This window comes from Oncorhynchus keta, chromosome 28, assembly GCF_023373465.1.
Source record: "Oncorhynchus keta strain PuntledgeMale-10-30-2019 chromosome 28, Oket_V2, whole genome shotgun sequence".
Taxonomy (NCBI): Eukaryota; Metazoa; Chordata; class Actinopteri; order Salmoniformes; family Salmonidae; genus Oncorhynchus; species Oncorhynchus keta.
The window spans coordinates 34,233,907-34,258,186 of NC_068448.1; the positions used below are offsets into that span (position 1 = coordinate 34,233,907).

The 24,280-nt window shown below is 42.7% G+C and overlaps 1 protein-coding gene across 14 annotated transcripts in view; it reads right to left on the reverse strand.

Annotated features, from left to right (window-relative positions):
• Window positions 1–24,280, reverse strand: part of LOC127912790 (WAP four-disulfide core domain protein 3-like) — a 91,553-nt gene that overhangs the window by 49,396 nt on the left and 17,877 nt on the right. For 8 of the 14 annotated variants that reach the window (XM_052482868.1, XM_052482866.1, XM_052482854.1 and 5 more), the window contains exons 4-5: window positions 2,250–2,396; window positions 228–365 (exon numbers count right to left, since the gene is read on the reverse strand). The exons of 1 other annotated variant lie outside the window; for it this stretch is intronic. In XM_052482868.1, coding sequence (XP_052338828.1) covers window positions 228–365; window positions 2,250–2,396 — 285 coding nt within the window. Of the gene's footprint in view, window positions 1–227; window positions 366–2,249; window positions 2,397–3,064; window positions 3,203–4,870; window positions 4,995–12,624; window positions 12,726–24,280 lie in introns of those variants that run through there. 5 more of the 14 variants (XM_052482858.1, XM_052482857.1, XM_052482856.1 and 2 more) reach the window with 4 other exon arrangements.

Genomic DNA, 24,280 nt, shown 5'->3' on the forward strand with positions numbered 1-24,280 from the left:
TGATATATATATATATATATATATATCTATAAAACTCTAAATACCTACATGGCTCTCAGAAATCTTCTTAATTGAGTGTCTCAGCTCTAAAGAGAGTGTATGTGAAATATATTGATCTCTGTGTATGAAATGTACATTACAATCTCCAGCTTTCTTGTTTCCAAAGTAATGCAGCAATAATGAATGCAATAGATGTGTGTATCTGTCACCCTGGGACCATATCCTACCTGTGTACGGTGCAATGCAGTTATGCCCACATCCATTGTGGCAGCATTTTTCATCATTGGGGCAGTCACTGTCATTGGAACATAACTCTGCACACGTCCCTACGCCCCATCGTCTACGAGGGCACACTCCAGGCTTTGCTTTGGGACAACACAATTTGAGCAGACATGTCAGGGAACATGACTTACCACAAAGACATACAGTGCCTTGCGAAACTATTCAAACATAAAGATATAAAACTGTATTTTTGTGAAGAATCAACAACAAGTGGGACACAATCATGAAGTGGAACGACATTTATTGGATATTTCAAACTTTTTTAACAAATCAAAAACTGAAAAATTGGGCGTGCAAAATTGTTCAGCCCCCTTAAATTAATACTTTGTAGCGCCACCTTTTGCTGCGATTACAGCTGTAAGTCGCTTGGGGTATGTCTCTATCAGTTTTGCACATCGAGAGACTGACATTTTTTCCCATTCCTCCTTGCAAAACAGCTCGAGCTCAGTGAGGTTGGATGGAGAGCATTTGTGAACAGCAGTTTTCAGTTCTTTCCACAGATTCTCGATTGGATTCAGGTCTGGACTTTGACTTGGCCATTCTAACACCTGGATATGTTTATTTTTGAACCATTCCATTGTAGATTTTGGCTTTATGTTTTAGATTATTGTCTTGTTGGAAGACAAATCTCCGTCCCGGTCTCAGGTCTTTTGCAGACTCCATCAGGTTTTCTTCCAGAATGGTCCTGTATTTGGCTCCATCCATCTTCCCATCAATTTTAACCATCTTCCCTATCCCTGCTGAAGAAAAGCAGGCCCAAACCATGATGCTGCCACCACCATGTTTGACAGTGGGGATGGTGTGTTCAGGGTGATGAGCTGTGTTGCTTTTACGCCAAGCATAACGTTTTGCATTGTTGCCAAAAAGTTCAATTTTGGTTTCATCTGACCAGAGCACCTTCTTCCACATGTTTGGTGTATCTCTCAGGTGACTTGTGGCAAACTTTAAACGACACTTTTTATGGATATCTTTAAGAAATGGCTTTCTTCTTGCCACTCTTCCATAAAGGCCAGATTTGTGCAATATACGACTGATTGTTGTCCTAAGGACAGAGTGTCCCACCTCAGCTGTAGATCTCTGCAGTTCATCCAGAGTGATCATGGGCCTCTTGGCTGCATCTCTGATCAGTCTTCTCCTTGTATGAGCTGAAAGATTAGAGGGACGGCCAGGTCTTGGTAGATTTGCAGTGGTCTGATACTCCTTCCATTTCAATATTATCGCTTGCACAGTGCTCCTTGGGATGTTTAAAGCTTGGGAAATCTTTTTGTATCCAAATCCGGCTTTAAACATCTTCACAACAGTATCTCGGACCTGCCTGGTGTGTTCCTTGTTCTTCATGATGCTCTCTGCGCTTTTAACGGACCTCTGAGACTATCACAGTGCAGGTGCATTTATACGGAGACTTGATTACACACAGGTGGATTGTATTTATCATCATTAGTCATTTAGGTCAACATTGGATCATTCAGAGATCCTCACTGAACTTCTGGAGAGAGTTTGCTGCACTGAAAGTAAAGGGGCTGAATCATTTTGCACGCCCAATTTTTCAGTTTTTGATTTGTTAAAAAGTTTGAAATATCCAATAAATGTCGTTCCACTTCATGATTGTGTCCCACTTGTTCTTGATTCTTCACAAAAAATACCGTTTTATATCTTCATGTTTGAAGCCTGAAATGTGGCAAAAGGTCGCAAAGTTCAAGGGGGCCGAATACTTTCGCAAGGCACTGTATGAACATGGACACAATTACACTGAACCATTTTCTGAAAATCTGTCATATTTGTGTGTAGATGGTTACGATAAATAGGAATTTGTATTTGTGAAAAGATTGCAGAGTATACCCCTAATATTTTTGTGTCTAGTTAGTTTTGGAGACATTTGGCCACCATCATCAATGTTTCCCCCATAACACCCATGAAAACGCAAGGCAGCCTTCTGAACACTGTTAGTAAACCAGTCAGGTTCTTACTGAAGTCAGGTGGGACACACAAGGCGTCAGAGTCAAAGATGCAGCATTTGTCATCTTTAGGACAGTCCTCATCGCGGACACATCCCTTGTGTGACGGCACGACATTCAGAAGCAGCGGGCACTGACCTGCCTTCGGGGGGATCGGCACTGTGAGAGAGCAGGAGGAATAGGAAACAATTAGATCGAACCATTTTCTGAAAATCTGTCATATTTGTGAGGAGATGGTTACGATAAATAGGCATTTGCATTTGTAGGAAGTCAAAACAGAAAGCGGTGACATTGTCAGCTGCTACAGAATCACACAGTGTTCCACAATGTCATCAATACAATACAACAGTGAATAATCACTGTGTCCTCGGTCCTTCTACTGGGACCTCCAGTCTGGCGTCAATCACTATCAACAGATATGAGAACAATCCATAACATTTATCATGAAGTCTAGTGACCATCAACCCACACCTTGAATGTCACAAGAAGAACAATGGAAATCATGTGTATTACAGAAGCTCTATACTAAACTTTGTGTTGATCACTCTAAATTAAATATGAGCTTTACTGGTCTTAAATGTCCCCATTACAAAATGTTTATGATATATATATATATATATATATATCTATAAAACTCTAAATACCTACATGGCTCTCAGAAATCTTCTTAATTGAGTGTCTCAGCTCTAAAGAGAGTGTATGTGAAATATATTGATCTCTGTGTATGAAATGTACATTACAATCTCCAGCTTTCTTGTTTCCAGAGTAATGCAGCAATAATGAACACAATAGATGGGTGTATCTGTCACTCTGGGACCATATCCTACCTGTGTACGGTGCAATGCAGTTATGCCCACATCCATTGTAGCAGCATTTTTCATCATTGGGGCAGTCACTGTCATTGGAACAGAACTCTGCACACGTCCCTCTGCCCCATCGTCTACGAGGGCACACTCCAGGCTTTGCTTTGGGACAACATAATTTGAGCAGATATGTCAGGGAACCCAACTTACCACAAAGAGACATGAACACAGACAAAATTGGACTGAACCATTTTCTGAAAATCTGTCATATTTGTGTGGAGATCGTTACGATAAATGTTAGCTGCTACAGAATCACACAGTGGTCACAGAATGTCATCAGTACAATACAACAGTGAATAATCAGTGTGTCCTCGATCCTTTTACTGGGACCTCCAGTCTGGCGTCAATCACTATCAACAGATATGAGAACAATCCATAACATTCAGCATCAAGTCTAGTGACCATCAACCCACACCTTGAATGTCACAACTAGGATACTGGAACCATTGTGTGTAACATAAACTGTATACGCTAAATGTTTTGTTGATCACTCTCAACTAAATATGATCTTTAGTGATCCTACATTTCCCCATTACAAATAGGTTGATGGTAGCAACTTGTCAGCCTACACTGACTCTTCCCAATGAAGTCTTTCTATTATGTGACTTCTTAATTGAGTGTCTCAGCTCTATAGAGAGTGTAAGTGAAATATATTGATCTCTGTGTATGAAATGTACATTACAAGCTCCATCTTTCTTGTTTCCAAAGTAATGCAGCAATAATGAATGCAATAGATGGGTGTATCTGTCACTCTGGGACCATATCCTACCTGTGTACGGTGCAATGCAGTCATGCCCACATCCATTGTGGCAGCATTTTTCATCATTGGGGCAGTCACTGTCATTGAAACATAACTCTGCACACGTCCCTGAACCCCATCGTCTAACAGGGCACACTCCAGGCTTTGCTTTGGGACAACACAATTTGAGCAGATGTCAGGGAACCCAACTTGCCACAAAGAGACATGAACATAGACATAATTGGACCGAACCAATTTATGAAATTCTATCATATTTGTGTCGAGATGGATTTGACAAATATGCATTTGCATCTCTGGAAAGTTTGTAGGCCAAACTCCAAGTAATTTTGTGTCTAATTAATAGTTTTGGAGACATTTGTCCCCCATCATCAATGTTTCCCCCTTAACACCCATGAAAATGCATGACAGCCTTCTGAACACTCACAATCTATTGGTTCAAATAAGTAGGTTGAAAACATTGTATGTTAACTCAAATGGGCTGTGCAGCTAGTTACACACAGACACACAAACAGTGCTATTAAGATGCAGAAATAATCATTTCTAGTTAAATGAACATATGAGACAAATTGACAAACACATCATTCATTATATGTTGACTGAATTGTTGCATACGTTTTCTCAAGTTGGAGCTATGTTTGGGCCAACTAAAAATGTTAAGTTCAGGTAACACTTTTATCTAGAAGTTGAATAAACTGAAAAAGGCTTTGGAACCACTTACTTCATAATCATTTGTTGAAACAACTAGAATTTATTTGACAGTGTATGCATAAAATGGCAAAGGGTAGGCTGAATTGTTTCAAAGTCACAATGGCTGGCTTGTATTTCTTAGTAAGGTTGCAACAACATAGGTTGCAAAGGGGCTATGCACCATTATAGGCTATTGTTTATAACCAATTAGGTAGACTGTAACACCTAAGTCAAGTGTAGCAGGCTTCTTAAAATAAATCATCAAATTGTCACAGTTTGTTTCATGACAAATAATGCAAAGTAGGTTAATTAGAACAACTCACCTGTAGATGTGCCTCCCGTTTCTGCAGCAGAGACTATTTTCAAATCTACAAATGCCAACAGAAAAAGTACCAAAGCACAACGCGCTGACAAATTCATGTCCATGCTGACTTCAAGACTGTTAGAGCAAATGCAGTCCAAATCAATTTAATAGAAGAGGAGGAGACCATAATATGTATTAACCATAGATGACTAAGAGGGGCGCGCTGCTTTGAAGCCATCGCACAGCCATTTTGGTACTCCTCCTTCATTTGACAAATATATTCTATTACAGACACCTTAATGCATACATGCAAATTATATTAATTGAATTGAACATGAACATTTTATATTTTGAGAGTGTTAATGATATGTTTACATGGTATATGATTTTTTACTTGTAATTCATCTTAAGAAATAGGCTTATACATGTCCCAAAATAACTTTTTTAATTTCTATCAAATATTTTCTCTCTCATCTGTCTTGTTCATGATGGGCATACCTATACGCTTTTATCATTTTACTATACTGATATCTTGTAGCTTAGAGCGGACAACTATTTGGCGGACTAAATAAATTCTCAACATTGGATTTTCTGACATTATTCTCTCACAATAACCTTGTAGGACTATACACATCACATTCTATATGACTGACTGTTAACCTGTCTCCTACCCTTCATCTACACCGATTGAAGTGGGTTTAACAGGTGAAATGAATAAGGGATCGCAGCTTCACCTGGTCAGTCTATATCAGTCTATGTTTATAATATTTTGGACAGTCAGTCTATAACATGTTGTGGTTGACAAAGTGATTAGCCATTTGATTCACTGTTCAGGAGTCTTATGGCTTGGGGTAGAAGCTATTTAGGAGCCTCTTGGATCTAGTCTTGGCGCTCCGGTACTGCTTGCCATGCGGTAGCAGAGAGAACAGTCTATGACTAGGGTGGCTGGACTCTTTGACCATTTTTAGGGCCTTCCTCTGACACCGCCTGGTATGGAGGTCCTTGGTGGAATAGGGGGAATAGGTTTTGTCATGCCCTCTTCACAACTGTCTTGGTGTGCTTGGACCATGTTAGTTTGTTGGTGATGTGGACGCCAAGGATCTTGAATCCTGCTCCACTACAGCTCCGTCAATGAGAATGGGACGTGCTCGGTCCTCCTTTTCCTGCAGTCCACAAACATCTCCTTTGTCTTGATCACATTGAGTGGGTGTTGTTGTCCTTGCACCACACGGTCAGGTCTCTGACCTCCTCACTATAGGCTGTCTCATCGTTGTTGGTGATCAGGTCTACCACTGTTGTGTCATCAGCAAACTTAATGATGGTGTTGGAATAGTGCCTGGCCGTGCAGTCATGAGTGAACAGGGAGTACAGGAAGGGGCTGAGCACGCATCCCTACCCTTACCACCTGGGGGCGGCCCATCATGAAATCCAGGATTCAGTTACAGAAGGAGGTGTTTAGTCCCAGGGTCCTTAGCTTAGTGATGAGCTTTGAGGACACTATGGTGTTGAACACTAAGCTGTCGTCAATGAATAGCATTCTCACATAGGTGTTCATTTTGTCCAGGTGTGACAGGGCAGTGTGGAGTGCAATAGAGCTTGCATAGTCTGTGGATCTTTTGGTGTGGTGAGTGCTGCAGACATGAGTACTACAGGTCGGTAGTCATTTAGGCAGGCTATCTTAGTTTTTCTTGGGCACAGGGACTATGGTGGTCTGCTTGAAACATTTTTGGTATTACAGATTCAGACAGGGAGAGGTTGAAAAGGTCAGTGAAGACACTTGCCAGTTGGTCAGCGCCTGCTCTGGGAACATGTCCTGGTAGTCTGTCTGGCCCTGCGGCCTTGTGAATGTTGACCTGTTTGAAGGTCTTACTCACATCGGCTGCGGAAAGCGTGATCACACAGTTGTCGGGAACAGCTGATGCTCTCGTGCATGTTTCAGTGTTACTTACCTCGAAGAGGGCATAGAAGTTATTTAGCTCGTCTGGTAGGCTCGTGTCACTTGGCAGCTCGCGGGCTCTGCTTCCCTTTGTAGTCTGTAATAGTTTGCAGGACCTGCCACATCTGACGAGCATCGGAGCCGGTGTAGTACGATTTTATATTAGTCCTGTGTTGGCACTTTGCCTGTTTGATGGTTCGTCAGAGGGCACAGCGGGATTTATTATAGGATCTCTGTTGCTCTAGGTCGACAGGTTCCGGCTCCTTAGCAGAGGTGACCGGTCTGCTCCTGATCCCCGGGATCGTCATCTTGGTCTGCGTCCTGCATCTGGAGCCGCGCGTCAGGGAGGGGCAACTGTCACGTGTGCTCCCTCTCCGTCCTCTAGGTCACCAGCCTGCTCGTTATGGTGCAGCCCTGTCACCATCGTTACGGTCATCAGTGCGTTGTGACACTCACCTGGACTCCATCACCTCCCTGATTACCTGCCCTATATTTGTCACTCGCTTCGGTTCCTTCCCCAGGCGTCATTGTTTCTGTTTCAGTTTGGTCTGTGCGTTGTTTGTGTTTCTTGTTTTCTATTATGTTTTGTTTATTGATTAAATCACTAACTCCCTGAACTTGCTTCCCAACTCTCAGCGCACATCGTTACACTAATATTCATAAGACCATTACCGTATGAGGCAGCCAGAGCTGTCAGTCTGCATAAAGCAGCCAGAGCTGTCAGTCTGCATAAAGCAGCCAGAGCTGTCAGTCTGTATGAAGCAGCCAGAGCTGTCAGTCTGCATGAAGCAGCCAGAGCTGTCAGTCTGCAAAGAGCTGCCAGTCTGCAAGTAGCTGTCAGCCTGCCTCGAGCAGCTAGATCCGCCGGTCAGTCATGATCTTCTAGATCTGCCAGTCAACCAGATTCTTCCAGATCTGCCAGTCAACCAGTCTCTTCTAGATCTGCCAGTCTGCATAGAGCAGCTAGATCTGCCAGTCAGCCATGATCTTCTAGATCTGCCAGTCAACCAGATTCTTCCAGATCTGCCAGTCAACCAGAATCTTCCAGATTTGGAGGTAGTCCGCATGTCCCCTGGGACAATGGTGAGCTACTCTGACATCAATCAGTCTATAATAGCAATAAGGAACCTCGGGGTTTGTGGTATATGGCCAATATACCACGGCTAAAGGCATGTGCTAAGAACAGTCCTTAGCATGGTATATTGGCCGCATACCACACCTCCTTGTGCATTTTTGCTTAAATATAATGTACTATAATAATGTTGCAAGATAACCTTCCGGTGTAAAAACCATGGAAATTAAAAACAAAACACTATGTTTAAACTGAGAACAGGCATTGGTCTGAAGCCGGAAAATGAAGGATATTCACATGAGCACCACACGAGTCTCAAATACCCCCCTAAAAAACCAAGCACAGGTGTTCAAAATCTTGTTTTATTCAAATTCAGCAGTCCACATGAGTTTGTCAATTCACATACTGCCCATGAAAATTGTCCAGTTTCCATAAAAGCTATGATCATTTTTCATATTTATTATTGCATAAAATCATCAGTTTTCATAGACATAATTGTACATGTAATGATTTGTATTTTCTACTTATTTCTCATAACTAATAAGAATTTCCAATAAAGCTTCAATGGCTCACTGGAGGCATAGAATCAACATATCCAGAAACACATCTGTTCCTCGGGGAACTGGCCATCTTTGTAACAGTACTCGGCACACATGTAGGTCTCGTTGGGCAGGACACAGCGACCGGGCTTCACTATGGTAACAAATGAAAAGTTGTCAGTTATACAGTAGAAACATACGTGTAATAGGAATTTCCAGGATAACAATCGAGAAAAGCAGTCGCAGGTAAAGTCAATCAAATCTATCCATAATAAATTGAATCATGTAAAATGTATATGTACAATGTATGTGCATGTACAGTGGGGAGAACAAGTATTTGATACACTGCCGATTTTGATTTGATACACTGCTGATATCCATATAAAATGTATATGAAAAGCTGTAAAACTCCAAAATATTTGTGTCCTCCAAAGAGGTGGATTGGTTAATATTAATAATATTTTATTTAGAAAAAAATTATATCCAGTTTATTACAAGCTGCAACAGGGAGACACTTCCAGCACAGAAGCATAGAAAATGTCTGAAAGGCATCTTGGAGACATGCCCTTTACATTTTAATCAGACAGCACCAAATGTTCTGTAAACACCAGCTCTAGAGGCTCGTAGGAAGTCAAAACAAACAGGCTGTCAGCTGCTACAGAATCACACAGTGTTCACAGAATGTCATCAATACAACATAACAGTGAATAATCAGTGTGTCCTCGGCCCTTATACCTCAAGTCCGGCGTGAACCTCTATCAACAGATATGAGAATAATCCATAACATTCAGCATCAAGTCTAGTGACCATCAATCCACACCTTGAGTGTCACAAGTAGAACACTGGAAATCATCCGTACACTGATTCTTTCCATTGAGGTCTTACTATTACAATGAGTTGGAATTTTGTTGGTGGCCTTTGACAAATTGTCAGCTTAAAGTTCTATGAATTGCTGTATCGTAAGAAACGTATGTTGCTACTCGTCTGAAGTCTCAGCCTGATATTCCCAAATCCTTTTTCCCTGAAATATTATATCTAGACAAGTCAGTTAAGAAAAAAATATTATTTTCAATGACGGCCTATGAACAGTGGGTTAACTGCCTGTTCTTAACGACAGATTTTTACCTTGTCAGCTCAGGGATTTGCTCTTGCAACCTTTCGGTTACTAGTCCGATGCTCTAACCACTAGGCTACCCTGCCGACAACGGTCCACCAACCAAAGGACATCGAGCCAACAGGACACAACTGTGAGAAGCATTGGAGTCAACATGGGCCAGCATCCCTATGGAACAGTTTAAACACCTTGTGGACCCCATGCCCTGATGAATTGAGGCTTTTCTTAGGGCAAAAAGGGGTGCAACTTAAAAATAGGAAAGTGTTCCTAAAGATTGGTATACTCAGAGTGTATAGATGTTGCATAACATTGGTATATACTCTAAAGGCCTGCATGGATCTTGAAAATCGTCTAAATTGAGTGTCTCAGCTCTAAAGAGAGTGTATGTGAAAAAATATCTATCTATGTGTATGAAATGTACATTACAAGCCCCAGCTTTCTTGTTTCCAGAGTAATGCAGCAATAATGAATGCAGTGGATGTGTGTATCTGTCACTCTGGGACCATTTCCTACCTGTGCCGGTGCAATGCAGTTATGCCCACATCCATTGTGGCAGCATTTTTCATCATTGGGGCAGTCACTGTCATTGGAACATAACTCTGCACACGTCCCTCTGCCCCATCGTCTACGAGGGCACACTCCAGGCTTTGCTTTGGGACAAAACAATTTGAGCAGACATGGGAACAGGGAACACGACTTACCACAAAGACACATGAACATGGACACAATTACACTGAACCATTTTCTGAAAATCTGTAATATTTGTGTGGAGATCGTTACGATAAATGTTAGCTGCTACAGAATCAAACAGTGGTCACAGAAGTTCATCAGTACAATACAACAGTGAATAATCAGTGTGTCCTCGGTCCTTTTACTGGGACCTCCAGTCTGGCGTCAATCACTATCAACAGATATGAGAACAATCCATAACATTCAGCATCAAGTCTAGTGACCATCAACCCACACCTTGAATGTCACAACTAGGATACTGGAACCATTGTGTGTAACAAACTGTATACGCTAAATGTTTTGTTGATCACTCTCAACTAAATATGATCTTTAGTGATCCTACATTTCCCCATTACAAATAGGTTTATGGTAGCAACTTGTCAGCCTACACTGACTCTTCCCAATGAAGTCTTTCTATTATGTGACTTCTTAATTGAGTGTCTCAGCTCTATAGAGAGTGTAAGTGAAATATATTGATCTATGTGTATGAAATGTACATTAAAAGCTCCATCTTTCTTGTTTCCAGAGTAATGCAGCAATAATGAATGCAATAGATGGGTGTATCTGTCACTCTGGGACCATTTCCTACCTGTGTACGGTGCAATGCAGTTATGCCCACATCCATTGTGGCAGCATTTTTCATCATTGGGGCAGTCACTGTCATTGGAACAGAACTCTGCACACGTCCCTGAACCCCATCGTCTACGAGGGCACACTCCAGGCTTTGCTTTGGGACAACATAATTTGAGCAGATATGTCAGGGAACCCAACTTACCACAAAGAGACATGAACACGGACAAAATTGGACTGAACCATTTTCTGAAAATCTGTCATATTTGTGTGGAGATCGTTACGATAAATGTTAGCTGCTACAGAATCAAACAGTGGTCACAGAAGTTCATCAGTACAATACAACAGTGAATAATCAGTGTGTCCTCGGTCCTTTTACTGGGACCTCCAGTCTGGCGTCAATCACTATCAACAGATATGAGAACAATCCATAACATTCAGCATCAAGTCTAGTGACCATCAACCCACACCTTGAATGTCACAACTAGGATACTGGAACCATTGTGTGTAACAAACTGTATACGCTAAATGTTTTGTTGATCACTCTCAACTAAATATGATCTTTAGTGATCCTACATTTCCCCATTACAAATAGGTTTATGGTAGCAACTTGTCAGCCTACACTGACTCTTCCCAATGAAGTCTTTCTATTATGTGACTTCTTAATTGAGTGTCTCAGCTCTATAGAGAGTGTAAGTGAAATATATTGATCTATGTGTATGAAATGTACATTAAAAGCTCCATCTTTCTTGTTTCCAGAGTAATGCAGCAATAATGAATGCAATAGATGGGTGTATCTGTCACTCTGGGACCATATCCTACCTGTGTTAGGTGCAATGCAGTCATGCCCACATCCATTGTGGCAGCATTTTTCATCATTGGGGCAGTCACTGTCATTGAAACATAACTCTGCACATATCCCTATGCCCCATCGTCTAACAGGGCACACTCCAGGCTTTGCTTTGGGACAACACAATTTGAGCAGATGTCAGGGAACCCAACTTGCCACAAAGAGACATGAACATAGACACATTTGGACTGAACCAATTTAGGAAATTCTATCATATTTGTGTCGAGATGGATTTGACAAATATGCATTTGCATCTCTGGAAGGTTTGTAGGCCAAACTCCAAGTAATTTTGTGTCTAATTAATAGTTTTGGAGACATTTGTCCCCCATCATCAATGTTTCCCCCATAACACCCATGAAAATGCATGACAGCCTTCTGAACACTCACAATCTATTGGTTCAAATAAGTAGGTTGAAAACATTGTATGTTAATTCAAATGGGCTGTGCAGCTAGTTACACACAGACACACAAACAGTGCTACAAAGATGCAGAAATAATCATTTCTAGTTAAATGAACATATGAGACAAATTGACAAACACATATGTTGACTGAATTGTTGCATATGTTTTCTCAAGTTGGAGCTAAGTTTGGGCCAACTAAAAATGTTAAGTTCAGGTAACACTTTTATCTAGAAGTTGAATAAACTGAAAAAGGCTTTGGAACCACTTACTTCATAATCATTTGTTGAAACAACTAGAATTTATTTGACAGTGTATGTGTAAAATGGCCAAGGGTAGGCTGGATTGTTTCAAAGTCACAATGGCTGGCTTGTATTTCTTAGTAAGGTTGCAACAACATAGGTTGCAAAGGGGCTATGCACCATTATAGGCTATTGTTTATAACCAATTAGGTAGACTGTAACACCTAAGTCAAGAGTAGCAGGATTCTTAAAATAAATCATCAAATTGTCACAGTTTGTTTCATGACAAATAATGCAAAGTATGTTAATTAGAACAACTCACCTGTAGATGTGCCTCCCGTTTCTGCAGCAGAGACTATTTTCAAATCTACAAATGCCAACAGAAAAAGAACCAAAGCACAACGCGCTGACAAATTCATGTCCATGCTGACTTCAAGACTGTTAGAGCAAATGCAGTCCAAATCAATTTAATAGAAGAGGAGGAGACCATAATATGTATTAACCTTAGATGACTAAGAGGGGGCGCTGCTTTGAAGCCATCGCACAGTCATTTTGGTACTCCTCCTTCATTTGACAAATATATTCTATTACAGACACCTTAATGCATACATGCAAATTATATTAATTGAACTGAACATGAACATTTTATATTTTGAGAGTGTTCATGTTACTGCCCCCACCACAACAAAGAATTACTTAAATACATGAAATTGTGTCACTGAAACATTTTATTGAGATATTGTAGAATTCCATTCATTCCTATGGAGGACTGCTCTTTCTGGGATGTGCCAATGTCGCGGCCTGTGGCTTCAAAGCCTCTCATTGGCCATTACAAATCATCAGCAATCCAGGGTTTATACACATCATTGGGTAGAGATCATAGAAAAGATGAATGCACAAGGAACAATGCATCTGCAGGGTCCCTATGCCCATCAATTTACATTCCGAGTTCGGATCCGAACACTTGCTTAGGTCACATGTAATGAGAATAATTAAAGAAGATATATGGAACTTGTGCCTCTGGGGGCGTCCTTGATCCAAAAGTGGTCCCCCAAATGGACAGTAATATTGTCCATAAATTAAGTCAAAATTTGATGTAAACAATTCACAACTAAAGGTCAATAGTGTGTCTTCAACTGAGTTTGTAGTTCAATGACTGAATGCATTTCTGGTCAACTGCAGGTGAAAATCCACAATGTATAATGATTCATAACGTTGTAGGACTATACACATCACATTCTATATGACTGACTGTTAACCTGTCTCCTACCCTTCATCTACACTGATTGAAGTGGTTTTAACAGGTGAAATGAATAAGGGATCGCAGCTTCACCTGGTCAGTCTATATCAGTCTATGTTCATAATATTTTGTACAGTCAGTCTATAACATGTTGTGGTTGACAAAGTGATTAGCCATTTGATTCACTGTTCAGGAGTCTTATGGCTTGGGGTAGAAGCTATTTAGGAGCCTCGTTGGACCTAGACTTGGCGTTCCGGTACTGCTTGCCGTGCGGTAGAAGAGAGAACAGTCTATGACTAGGGTGGCTGGAGTCTTTGACTATTTTTAGGGCCTTCCTCTGACACCGCCTGGTATGGAGCTCCTTGGTGGCAGGAAGATTGTCCCCGGTGATGTACTGGGCCGTAAGCACTATCCGTAAGTACTGTAGTACCTTGCAGGTAGAGGCCAAGTAGTTGCCATATCAGGTAGTGATACCAACCCGTCAGGATGCTCTCGATGGTGCAGCTGTAAAATCTTTTGAGGATCTGAGGAGCCATGCCAAATATTTTCAGACTACTGAGGGGGAATAGGTTTTGTCATGCTCTCTTCACAACTGTCTTGGTGTGCTTGGACCATGTTAGTTTGTTGGTGATGTGGACGCCAAGGATCTTGAATCCTGCTCCACTACAGCTCCGTCAATGAGAATGGGACGTGCTCGGTCCTCCTTTTCCTGCAGTCCACAATCCTCTCCTTTGTCTTGATCACGTTGAGTGGGTGTTGTTGTCCTTGCACCACACAGTCAGGTCTCTGACCTCCTCACTATAGGCTGTCTCATCGTTGTCGGTGATCAGACACTGTTGTGTCATCAGCAAACTTAATGATCGTGTTGGAATAGTGCCTGGCCGTGCAGTCATGAGTGAACAGGGAGTACAGGAAGGGGCTGAGCGCGCATCCCTACCCTTACCACCTGGGGGCGGCCCATAATAAAATCCAGGATTCAGTTACAGAAGGAGGTGTTTAGTCCCAGGGTCCTTAGCTTAGTGATGAGCTTTGAGGGCACTATGGTGTTGAACACTGAGCTGTAGTCAATGAATAGCATTCTCACATAGGTGTTCATTTTGTCCAGGTGTGACAGGGCAGTGTGGATTGCAATAGAGCTTGCATAGTCTGTGGATCTTTTGGTGTGGTGAGTGCTGCAGACATGAGTACTACGGGTCGGTAGTCATTTAGGCAGGCTATCTTAGTTTTTCTTGGGCACAGGGACTATGGTGGTCTGCTTGAAACATGTTGGTATTACAGATTCAGACAGGGAGAGGTTGAAAAGGTCAGTGAAGACACTTGCCAGTTGGTCAGCGCCTGCTCTGGGAACACGTCCTGGTAGTCTGTCTGGCCCTGCGGCCTTGTGAATGTTGACCTGTTTGAAGGTCCTACTCACATCGGCTCCGGAAAGCGTGATCACACAGGTGTCCGGAACAGCTGATGCTCTCGTGCATGTTTCAGTGTTACTTGCCTCGAAGCGGGCATAGAAGTTATTTAGCTCGTCTGGTAGGCTCGTGTCACTGGGCAGCTCGCGGCTCTGCTTCCCTTTGTAGTCTGTAATAGTTTGCAGGACCTGCCACATCTGACGAGCATCGGAGCCGGTGTAGTACGATTTTAAATTAGTCCTGTGTTGGCACTTTGCCTGTTTGATGGTTCGCCAGAGGGCACAGCGGGATTCATTATAGGATCTCTGTTGCTCTAGGTCGACAGATTCCGGCTCCTTAGCAGAGGTGACCGGTCTGCTCCTGATCCCCAGGCTCGTCATCTTAGTCTGCATCCTGCGTCTGGAGCTGTGCGTCAGGGAGGGGCAACTGTCACGTGTGCTCCCTCTCCGTCCTCTAGGTCACCAGCCTGCTCGTTATGGCGCAGCCCTGTCACCATCGTTACGGTCATCAGTGCATTGTGACACTCACCTGGACTCCATCACCTCCCTGATTACCTGCCCTATATTTGTCATTCGCTTCGGTTCCTTCCCCAGGCGTCATTGTTTCTGTTTTAGTTTGGTCTGTGCGTTGTTTGTGTTTCTTGTTTTCTATTATGTTTCGTTTATTGATTAAATCACTCACTCCCTGAACTTGCTTCCCAACTCTCAGCGCACATTGTTACACTAATATTCATAAGACCATTACATAAGATATGTAATATAGGTCTTTATAAACGACTTTACTAATCATCAGTTAAGTCTTTTTGCATGGCCTCATCTAAAGTGTGGGCTATTTATACATAATAAATACTAAATACTTTCTAAACAATAAGCACACAATATTCCGAAACGGTCACGCTGTTGCGATACGGTGATGTGTAACTTCAGACAAACTCTATGTTGAGTAACATAATGTTTTTTGTCCATAAATGCTTCAAAATTCGCAAAAAGTGACATTAGCTGATGAAGATTATCTCATAGAACAAAACGTATAAGATCTCCCAAACCTGTCTTCACCACAAAACCTATTTTCAGCGTTTATCCCAAAACCCTACAAAAACTCAATACATTTCCCATAGGCTTTGTTCAAAGAACCATGATGGAGTTAGTCCCTACAAAGAGACATCATTACTATTGCTCTCTATACATGTTAGCAATTGGGAGTCTCCAACCCTTGCAAAAGTAACCTCACAGTCCAATCCCCCTACCCCCCTTTGCTAATTTCACCACCAGCAAAGCATTAAAAAAGAATCTCACCCATCTACCCACAATATCTCATAATGACAGTGAAAACATGATTTTAGAATTGTTTGCTAATTTATTGAAAGTGAAATACAGAAATATCTCATTTAAATACAGTACCAGTCAAGAGTTTGGAGACACCTTGTCATTCCAGGTTTTTTCATTTATTATTATTATTTTTTACTATTTTCTACATTGTGTAATAATAGTGAAGACATCACAACTATGAAATAACACACATGGAATCATGTAGTAACCAAAAAATTGTTAAACAAATATATATATATATATTTTTAATTCTTCTTAGTAGCCACACGTTGCCTTGATGACAGCTTTGCACACGCTTGGCATTCTCTCAAGCAGCTTCACCTGGAACGCTTTTCCAGCAGTCTTGAAGGAGTTCCCCACATATGCTGAGCACTTGTTGGCCCTTCCTCCCCAATTAAGGTGCCACCAACCACCTGTGCTAGACAGCCATTTTCAAAACGGTTCTCTTTGCGGTTATACAAATTAAAACCATCCATTCTGGTGGATTGACAATGGAACTCTGTTTAAAGTATCATTTTTAAATGAAGCCAAACAGAGTAGGCTACTATTTAAATGTTATCCTCCAGAAGAGGCAGAGAACATAGGCTATATTACAGCAAATAATGTCAAATCTCGAAAGTACCGATAGAGGAAAAAACATTTTCTTGTAGAGAATGTACAAGGAAGGTATCATGTTAATGAATGACATTGTAAACAACAAAGGTCAAATTATGTCACACAAGCAATTAATCACGGTTTAAGGAAATGTATTCTCATTACAAAATTATAACCAGTTCATCGCAGCTCTGCCACAAAAATGGAAGAGAAAATTACTTAAAAGAGAAAGGAATTAATTAATCATAAATGGCTTAAAATGACCAATATAAATCGTAACATGTATCAGTTTCACTTATGGTCAAGAGGGTTGACAACTATACTGCATAAAATTCAAGATAGTTGGGAACAGATTTTCGATATCCCAATACCATGGCATCAGATTTATTGAAGTAATATACAAAGCAACAATTGAAGCATCAATCCTTTCTTTTCAATTTAAGCTATTATATAAGATTCCCGCTCCAAAAAGAATGCTCAGTATATGGGGCATTGAACAGAATCAATAGAGTATCTATTTTGGTACTGTCCATCGGTGGCACCAGGGCTGTCCCCTTGTGTGTCCAAGTTGTTTCCACCGAGATGGATGACGATATTCACGGTCACAACTCGACTCGGCGAGAGAGAATATTTCAGAACCCTTCAACTGAGAACAGCTCGGCCATATTTCCGGCTGGTGTAGTCGTCTATTTAGCCAGCTACATTGTGTAATCACATAGCAAATATTTGCTTCAGTCTTTGTTTCCTTGCTCTCGCCAATTTTCTATGAGCAATGATCAGTATGATTATAAGCATGGATCTTATCAATAAATAAAACATACAACATCGTGAAGATTCACAAGGAGAGCATGTGTTAAACTATTGTCATGCCTTGGTCTTAGTATTTTGTGTTTTCTTTATTTATTTGGTCAGGCCAGGGTGTGACATGGGTTTATTTTGTGGTGTGTTTTTGTATTGGGGTTTTAGTAGGTATTGGGATTGTGGCTGAGTAGGGTTGTCTCGGAAAGTCTATGGTTGCCTGAGGCGGTTCTCAATCAGAGGCAGGTGATTATCGTTGTCTCTGATTGGGAACCATATTTAGGCAGCCATATTCTTTGAGTGTTTCGTGGGTGATTGTTCTTGTCTCTGTGTTAGTTGTCACCAGATAGGCTGTATAGGTTTTCACGTTCCGTTTGTTGTTTTTGTATTGTTCGTGTTTTTTCTTCATTAAAGATATATCGAACTAACCACGCTGCATTTTGGTCCGACTCTCTTTCGACGGAAGAAAATCATAACAGAATCACCCACCACACCAGGACCAAGCAACGTGGTGACAGGCAGCGGCAGCAGGAGCTACGAAGTTTAGAGTATATGTCTTGGGAGGAAATAGACAGTTGGGCGGTCGACCCAGAGAGAGTGCCGGAGCCCGCCTGGGATTCGCTGGAGCAGTGCGAAGAGGGCTATAGGAGAATGGAGTTGAAGAGAAAAGCATGGCGGCTCAGAAGGAAGCCCGAGAGTCAGACCCAAAAAATTCTTGGTGGGGGGCTCAGGGAGAGTGTGGCAGAGTCAGGGTTCAGACCTGAGCCAACTCCCCCTGTTTATCGTGAGGAGCAGCGATCAAAGAACTTCTGGACTTGGAAGGAGATATTGGACGGAAAAGGACTCTGGGCACAGCCTGGAGAATATCGACGCCCCAAAGAAGAACTGGAGGCGGAGAAACCGGAGAGGCGCTGGTATGAAGAGGCAGCACGGCGACGCGGATGGAAGCCCCAGAGTCAGCCCCATAAATTTATTGGGGGGGGGGGGCTCAGGGAGAGTGTGGCAGAGTCAGGGTTCAGACCTGAGCCAACTCCCCCTGTTTATCGTGAGGAGCCAAGGAGGATACCAGAACCAGAGCCGGTGTTGGAGGTGAGTGAAGCAGAGACTGTGAAGGAGTTAATGGGGAAAGGGGAGGAGAGAGTTATGAGGGAGTTGCTAGTTTGGTGCTTTAAGTACGATATTCGCCCGACGGAGCGTGTCTGGGATTTAATGGCACCTGGGTCAGTGCTCCATACTCGTCCTGAGGTGCGTGTTAGTCGGCTGGTGAAAATTGTTTCAGCCTCACGCACTAGGCCTCCTGTGTACCTACCTAGCCTTGCACGTCCTGTGCCAGTCCTGCTCTCAGGCTCTCCAGTACGCCTTCATGGTCCGGTTCATCCTGTGCCACCTTCACACACCAGTCCTCCGGTGGCAGCTCCCCACACCAGGCTTCCTGTGCGTGTCCTCGGCACAGTACCACCAGTGCCAGCACCACGCACCAGGCCTTCAGTGCGCCTCGCCTGTTCCGCGCTGCCAGAGCCTTTCTCCTCACCAGTGCTGTTGGAGTTTCCCGCCTGTTTAGCGCTGCCAGATCCTTCCTCCTCTCCAGCGCTGCCGGAGTCTCCTGCCCGTTCAGCACAGCCAGAGCTGCTAGTCTGCATGGAGCAGCCAGAGCTGCTAGTCTGCATGGAGCAGCCAGAGCTGCCAGTCTGTATGGAGCAGCCAGAGGTGCCAGTCTGTATGGAGCAGCCAGAGCTGCCAGTGTGCATGGAGCTGCCAGTCTGCATGGAGCAGCCAGAGCTGCCAGTCTGCATGGAGCAGCCAGAGCTGCCAGTCTGCATGGAGCAGCCAGAGCTGCCAGTCTGCATGGAGAAGCCAGAGCTGCCAGTCTGCATGGAGCAGCCAGAGCTGTCAGTCTGCATGGAGCTGCCAGTCTGCATGGAGCAGCCAGAGCTGCCAGTCTGCATGGAGCAGCCAGAGCTGCCAGTCTGCATGGAGCAGCCAGAGCTGTCAGTATGCATGGATCAGCCAGGGCTGTCAGTCTGCATGGAGCAGCCAGAGCAGCTAGAGCCGCCAGTCAGCCAGGATCCACCAGTCGGCCAGGATCCACCAGTCGGCCACGATCTTCCAGATCCGCCAGTCAGCCAGGATCCGCCAGTCAGCCAGGATCTTCCAGATCCGCCAGTCAGCCAGGATCTGCCAGTCAGCCAGGATCTGCCAGAACCACCAGCTAGCCAGGATCTGCCAGAGCCAACTACCTGCCTGAGCTTCCTCTCAGTACTGGGCTTCCTCTCAGGGCTGAGCTTCCCCTCAGGGCTGAGCTTCCCCTCAGTTCCGAGCTTCCCCTCAGTTCCGAGCTTCCCCTCAGTCCCGAGCTTCCCCTCAGTCCCGAGCTTCCCCTCAGTCCCGAGCTTCTACCTCAGTCCCGAGCTGCCACTCAGTCCAGTGGGGTGCTTGGTGAGGGTTATTAGGCCAAGGTCGGCGGCGAGGGTCGCCAATCATAGGACGCGTTACAGGGGGACTAAGACTTGGTTGGAGTGGGGTCCACGTCCCGAGCCGGAGCCGCCACCGTGGACAGACGCCCACCCGGACCCTCACCTATGGGTTTAGGTGTGCGGCCGGGAGTCCACACCTTGGGGGGGCGGCCTCTGTCACGCCTTGGTCTTAGTATTTTGTGTTTTCTTTATTTATTTGGCCAGGGTGTGACATGGATTTATTTTGTGGTGTGTTTTTGTATTGGGGTTTTAGTAGGTATTGGGATTGTGGCTGAGAAGGGTTGTCTAGGAAAGTCTATGGTTGCCTGAGGCGGTTCTCAATCAGAGGCAGGTGATTATCGTTGTCTCTGATTGGGAACCATATTTAGGCAGCCATATTCTTTGAGTGTTTCGTGGGTGATTGTTCTTGTCTCTGTGTTAGTTGTCACCAGATAGGCTGTATAGGTTTTCACGTTCCGTTTGTTGTTTTTGTATTGTTCGTGGTTTTTCTTCATTAAAGATATATCGAACTAACCACGCTGCATTTTGGTCCGACTCTCTTTCGACGGAAGAAAACCGTAACAACTATATTATAAAGTGGGTGGTTCGTGCCCCGAATGCTGATTGGCTGACAGCCGTGGAATATCAGGCCATATACCACGGGTATGACAAAATGTTTATTTTTACAGCTTCAATTACGTTGGTAATCAGTTTATAATAGCAATGAGGAACCTCAGGGTTTTGTGGTATATGGCCAATATACCATGGCTAAGGGCTGGATGTGAAGGCACGTGCTAAGAACAGTCCTTAGCATGGTATATTGGCTTTAATTCTAATGTTCTATAATAAGGTTGTACGATCACCTTCCGGTGTAAAAACCATGGAAATTAAAAACAAAAAACTATGTTTAAACTGAGAACAGGCATTGGTCTGAAGCCGGAAAATGAAGGATATTCACATGAGCACCACACGAGTCTCAAATACCCCCCTAAAAAACCAAGCACAGGTGTTCAAAATCTTGTTTTATTCAAATTCAGCAGTCCACATGAGTTTGTCAATTCACATACTGCCGTTTGTCAATTCACATACTGCCCATGAAAATTGTCCAGTTTCCATTAAAGCTATGATAATTTTTCATATTTATTATTGCATAAAATCATCAGTTTTCATAGACATAATTGTACATGTAATGATTTGTATTTTCTACTTATTTCTAATAAGTAACTAATAAGAATTTCCAATAAAGCTTCAATGGCTCACTGCAGGCATAGAATCAACATATCCAGAAACACATCTGTTCCTCGGGGAACTGGCCATCTTTGTAACAGTACTCGGCACACATGTAGGTCTCGTTGGGCAGGACACAGCGACCGGGCTTCACTATGGTAACAAATGAAAAGTTGTCAGTTATACAGTAGAAACATACGTGTAATAGGAATTTCCAGGATAACAATCGAGAAAAGCAGTCGCAGGTAAAGTCAATCAAATCTATCCATAATAAATTGAATCATGTAAAATGTATATGTACAATGTATGTGCATGTACAGTGGGGAGAACAAGTATTTGATACACTGCCGATTTTGATTTGATACACTGCTGAAATCCATATAAAATGTATATGTAAAATGTATGTACATGAATATACAGCAGAAAAGCTGTAAAACTCCAAAATATTTGTGTCCTCCAAAGAGGTGGATTGGTTAATATTAATTATATTTTATTTGGAAAAATAACATCTTGGAGACATGCCCTTTACATTCTAATCAGACAGCACCAAATGTTCTGTAAACACCAGCTCTAGAGGCTTGTAGGAAGTCAAAACAAACAGGCTGTCAGCTGCTACAGAATCACACAGTGTTCACAGAATGTCATCAATACAACATAACAGTGAATAATCAGTGTGTCCTCGGCCCTTATACCTCAAGTCCGGCGTGAACCTCTATCAACAGATATGAGAATAATCCATAACATTCAGCATCAAGTCTAGTGACCATCAATCCACACCTTGAGTGTTAGTAGAACACTGGAAATCATCCGTACACTGATTCTTTCCATTGAGGTCTTACTATTACAATGAGTTGGAATTTTGTTGGTGGCCTTTGACAAATTGTCAGCTTAAAGTTCTATGAATTGCTGTATCATAAGAAACGTATGTTGCTACTCGTCTGAAGTCTCAGCCTGATATTCCCAAATCCTTTTTCCCTGAAATATTATATCTAGACAAGTCAGTTAAGAAAAAAATATTATTTTCAATGACGGCCTATGAACAGTGGGTTAACTGCCTGTTCTTAACGACAGATTTTTACCTTGTCAGCTCAGGGATTTGCTCTTGCAACCTTTCGGTTACTAGTCCGATGCTCTAACCACTAGGCTACCCTGCCGACAACGGTCCACCAACCAAAGGACATCGAGCCAACAGGACACAACTGTGAGAAGCATTGGAGTCAACATGGGCCAGCATCCCTATGGAACGGTTTAAACACCTTGTGGACCCCATGCCCTGATGAATTGAGGCTTTTCTTAGGGCAAAAAGGGGTGCAACTTAAAAATAGGAAAGTGTTCCTAAAGATTGGTATACTCAGAGTGTATAGATGTTGCATAACATTGGTATATACTCTAAAGGCCTGCATGGATCTTGAAAATCGTCTAAATTGAGTGTCTCAGCTCTAAAGAGAGTGTATGTGAAAAATATCTATCTATGTGTATGAAATGTACATTACAAGCCCCAGCTTTCTTGTTTCCAGAGTAATGCAGCAATAATGAATGCAGTGGATGTGTGTATCTGTCACTCTGGGACCATTTCCTACCTGTGCCGGTGCAATGCAGTTATGCCCACATCCATTGTGGCAGCATTTTTCATCATTGGGGCAGTCACTGTCATTGGAACATAACTCTGCACACGTCCCTCTGCCCCATCGTCTACGAGGGCACACTCCAGGCTTTGCTTTGGGACAAAACAATTTGAGCAGACATGGGAACAGGGAACACGACTTACCACAAAGACACATGAACATGGACACAATTACACTGAACCATTTTCTGAAAATCTGTCATATTTGTGAGGAGATGGTTACGATAAATAGGCATTTGCATTTGTAGGAAGTCAAAACAGAAAGCGGTGACATTGTCAGCTGCTACAGAATCACACAGTGTTCCACAATGTCATCAATACAATACAACAGTGAATAATCACTGTGTCCTCGGTCCTTCTACTGGGACCTCCAGTCTGGCGTCAATCACTATCAACAGATATGAGAACAATCCATAACATTCATCATCAAGTCTAGTGACCATCAACCCACACCTTGAATGTCACAAGAAGAACAATGGAAATCATGTGTATTATAGAAGCTCTATACTAAACTTTGTGTTGATCACTCTAAATTAAATATGAGCTTTACTGGTCTTAAACGTCCCCATTACAAAATGTTTTTGATATATATATATATATATATATATATAAAACTCTAAATACCTACATGGCTCTCAGAAATCTTCTTAATTGAGTGTCTCAACTCTAAAGAGAGTGTATGTGAAATATATTGATCTCTGTGTATGAAATGTACATTACAATCTCCAGCTTTCTTGTTTCCAGAGTAATGCAGCAATAATGAATGCAATGGATGGGTGTATCTGTCACCCTGGGACCATATCCTACCTGTGTACAGTGCAATGCAGTTATGCCCACATCCATTGTGGCAGCATTTTTCATCATTGGGGCAGTCACTGTCATTGGAACATAACTCTGCACACGTCCCTACGCCCCATCGTCTACGAGGGCACACTCCAGGCTTTGCTTTGGGACAACACAATTTGAGCAGACATGTCAGGGAACACGACTTACCACAAAGACATACAGTGCCTTGCGAAACTATTCAAACATAAAGATATAAAACTGTATTTTTTTGTGAAGAATCAACAACAAGTGGGACACAATCATGAAGTGGAACGACATTTATTGGATATTTCAAACTTTTTTAACAAATCAAAAACTGAAAAATTGGGCGTGCAAAATTGTTCAGCCCCCTTAAATTAATACTTTGTAGCGCCACCTTTTGCTGCGATTACAGCTGTAAGTCACTTGGGGTATGTCTCTATCAGTTTTGCACATCGAGAGACTGACATTTTTTCCCATTCCTCCTTGCAAAACAGCTCGAGCTCA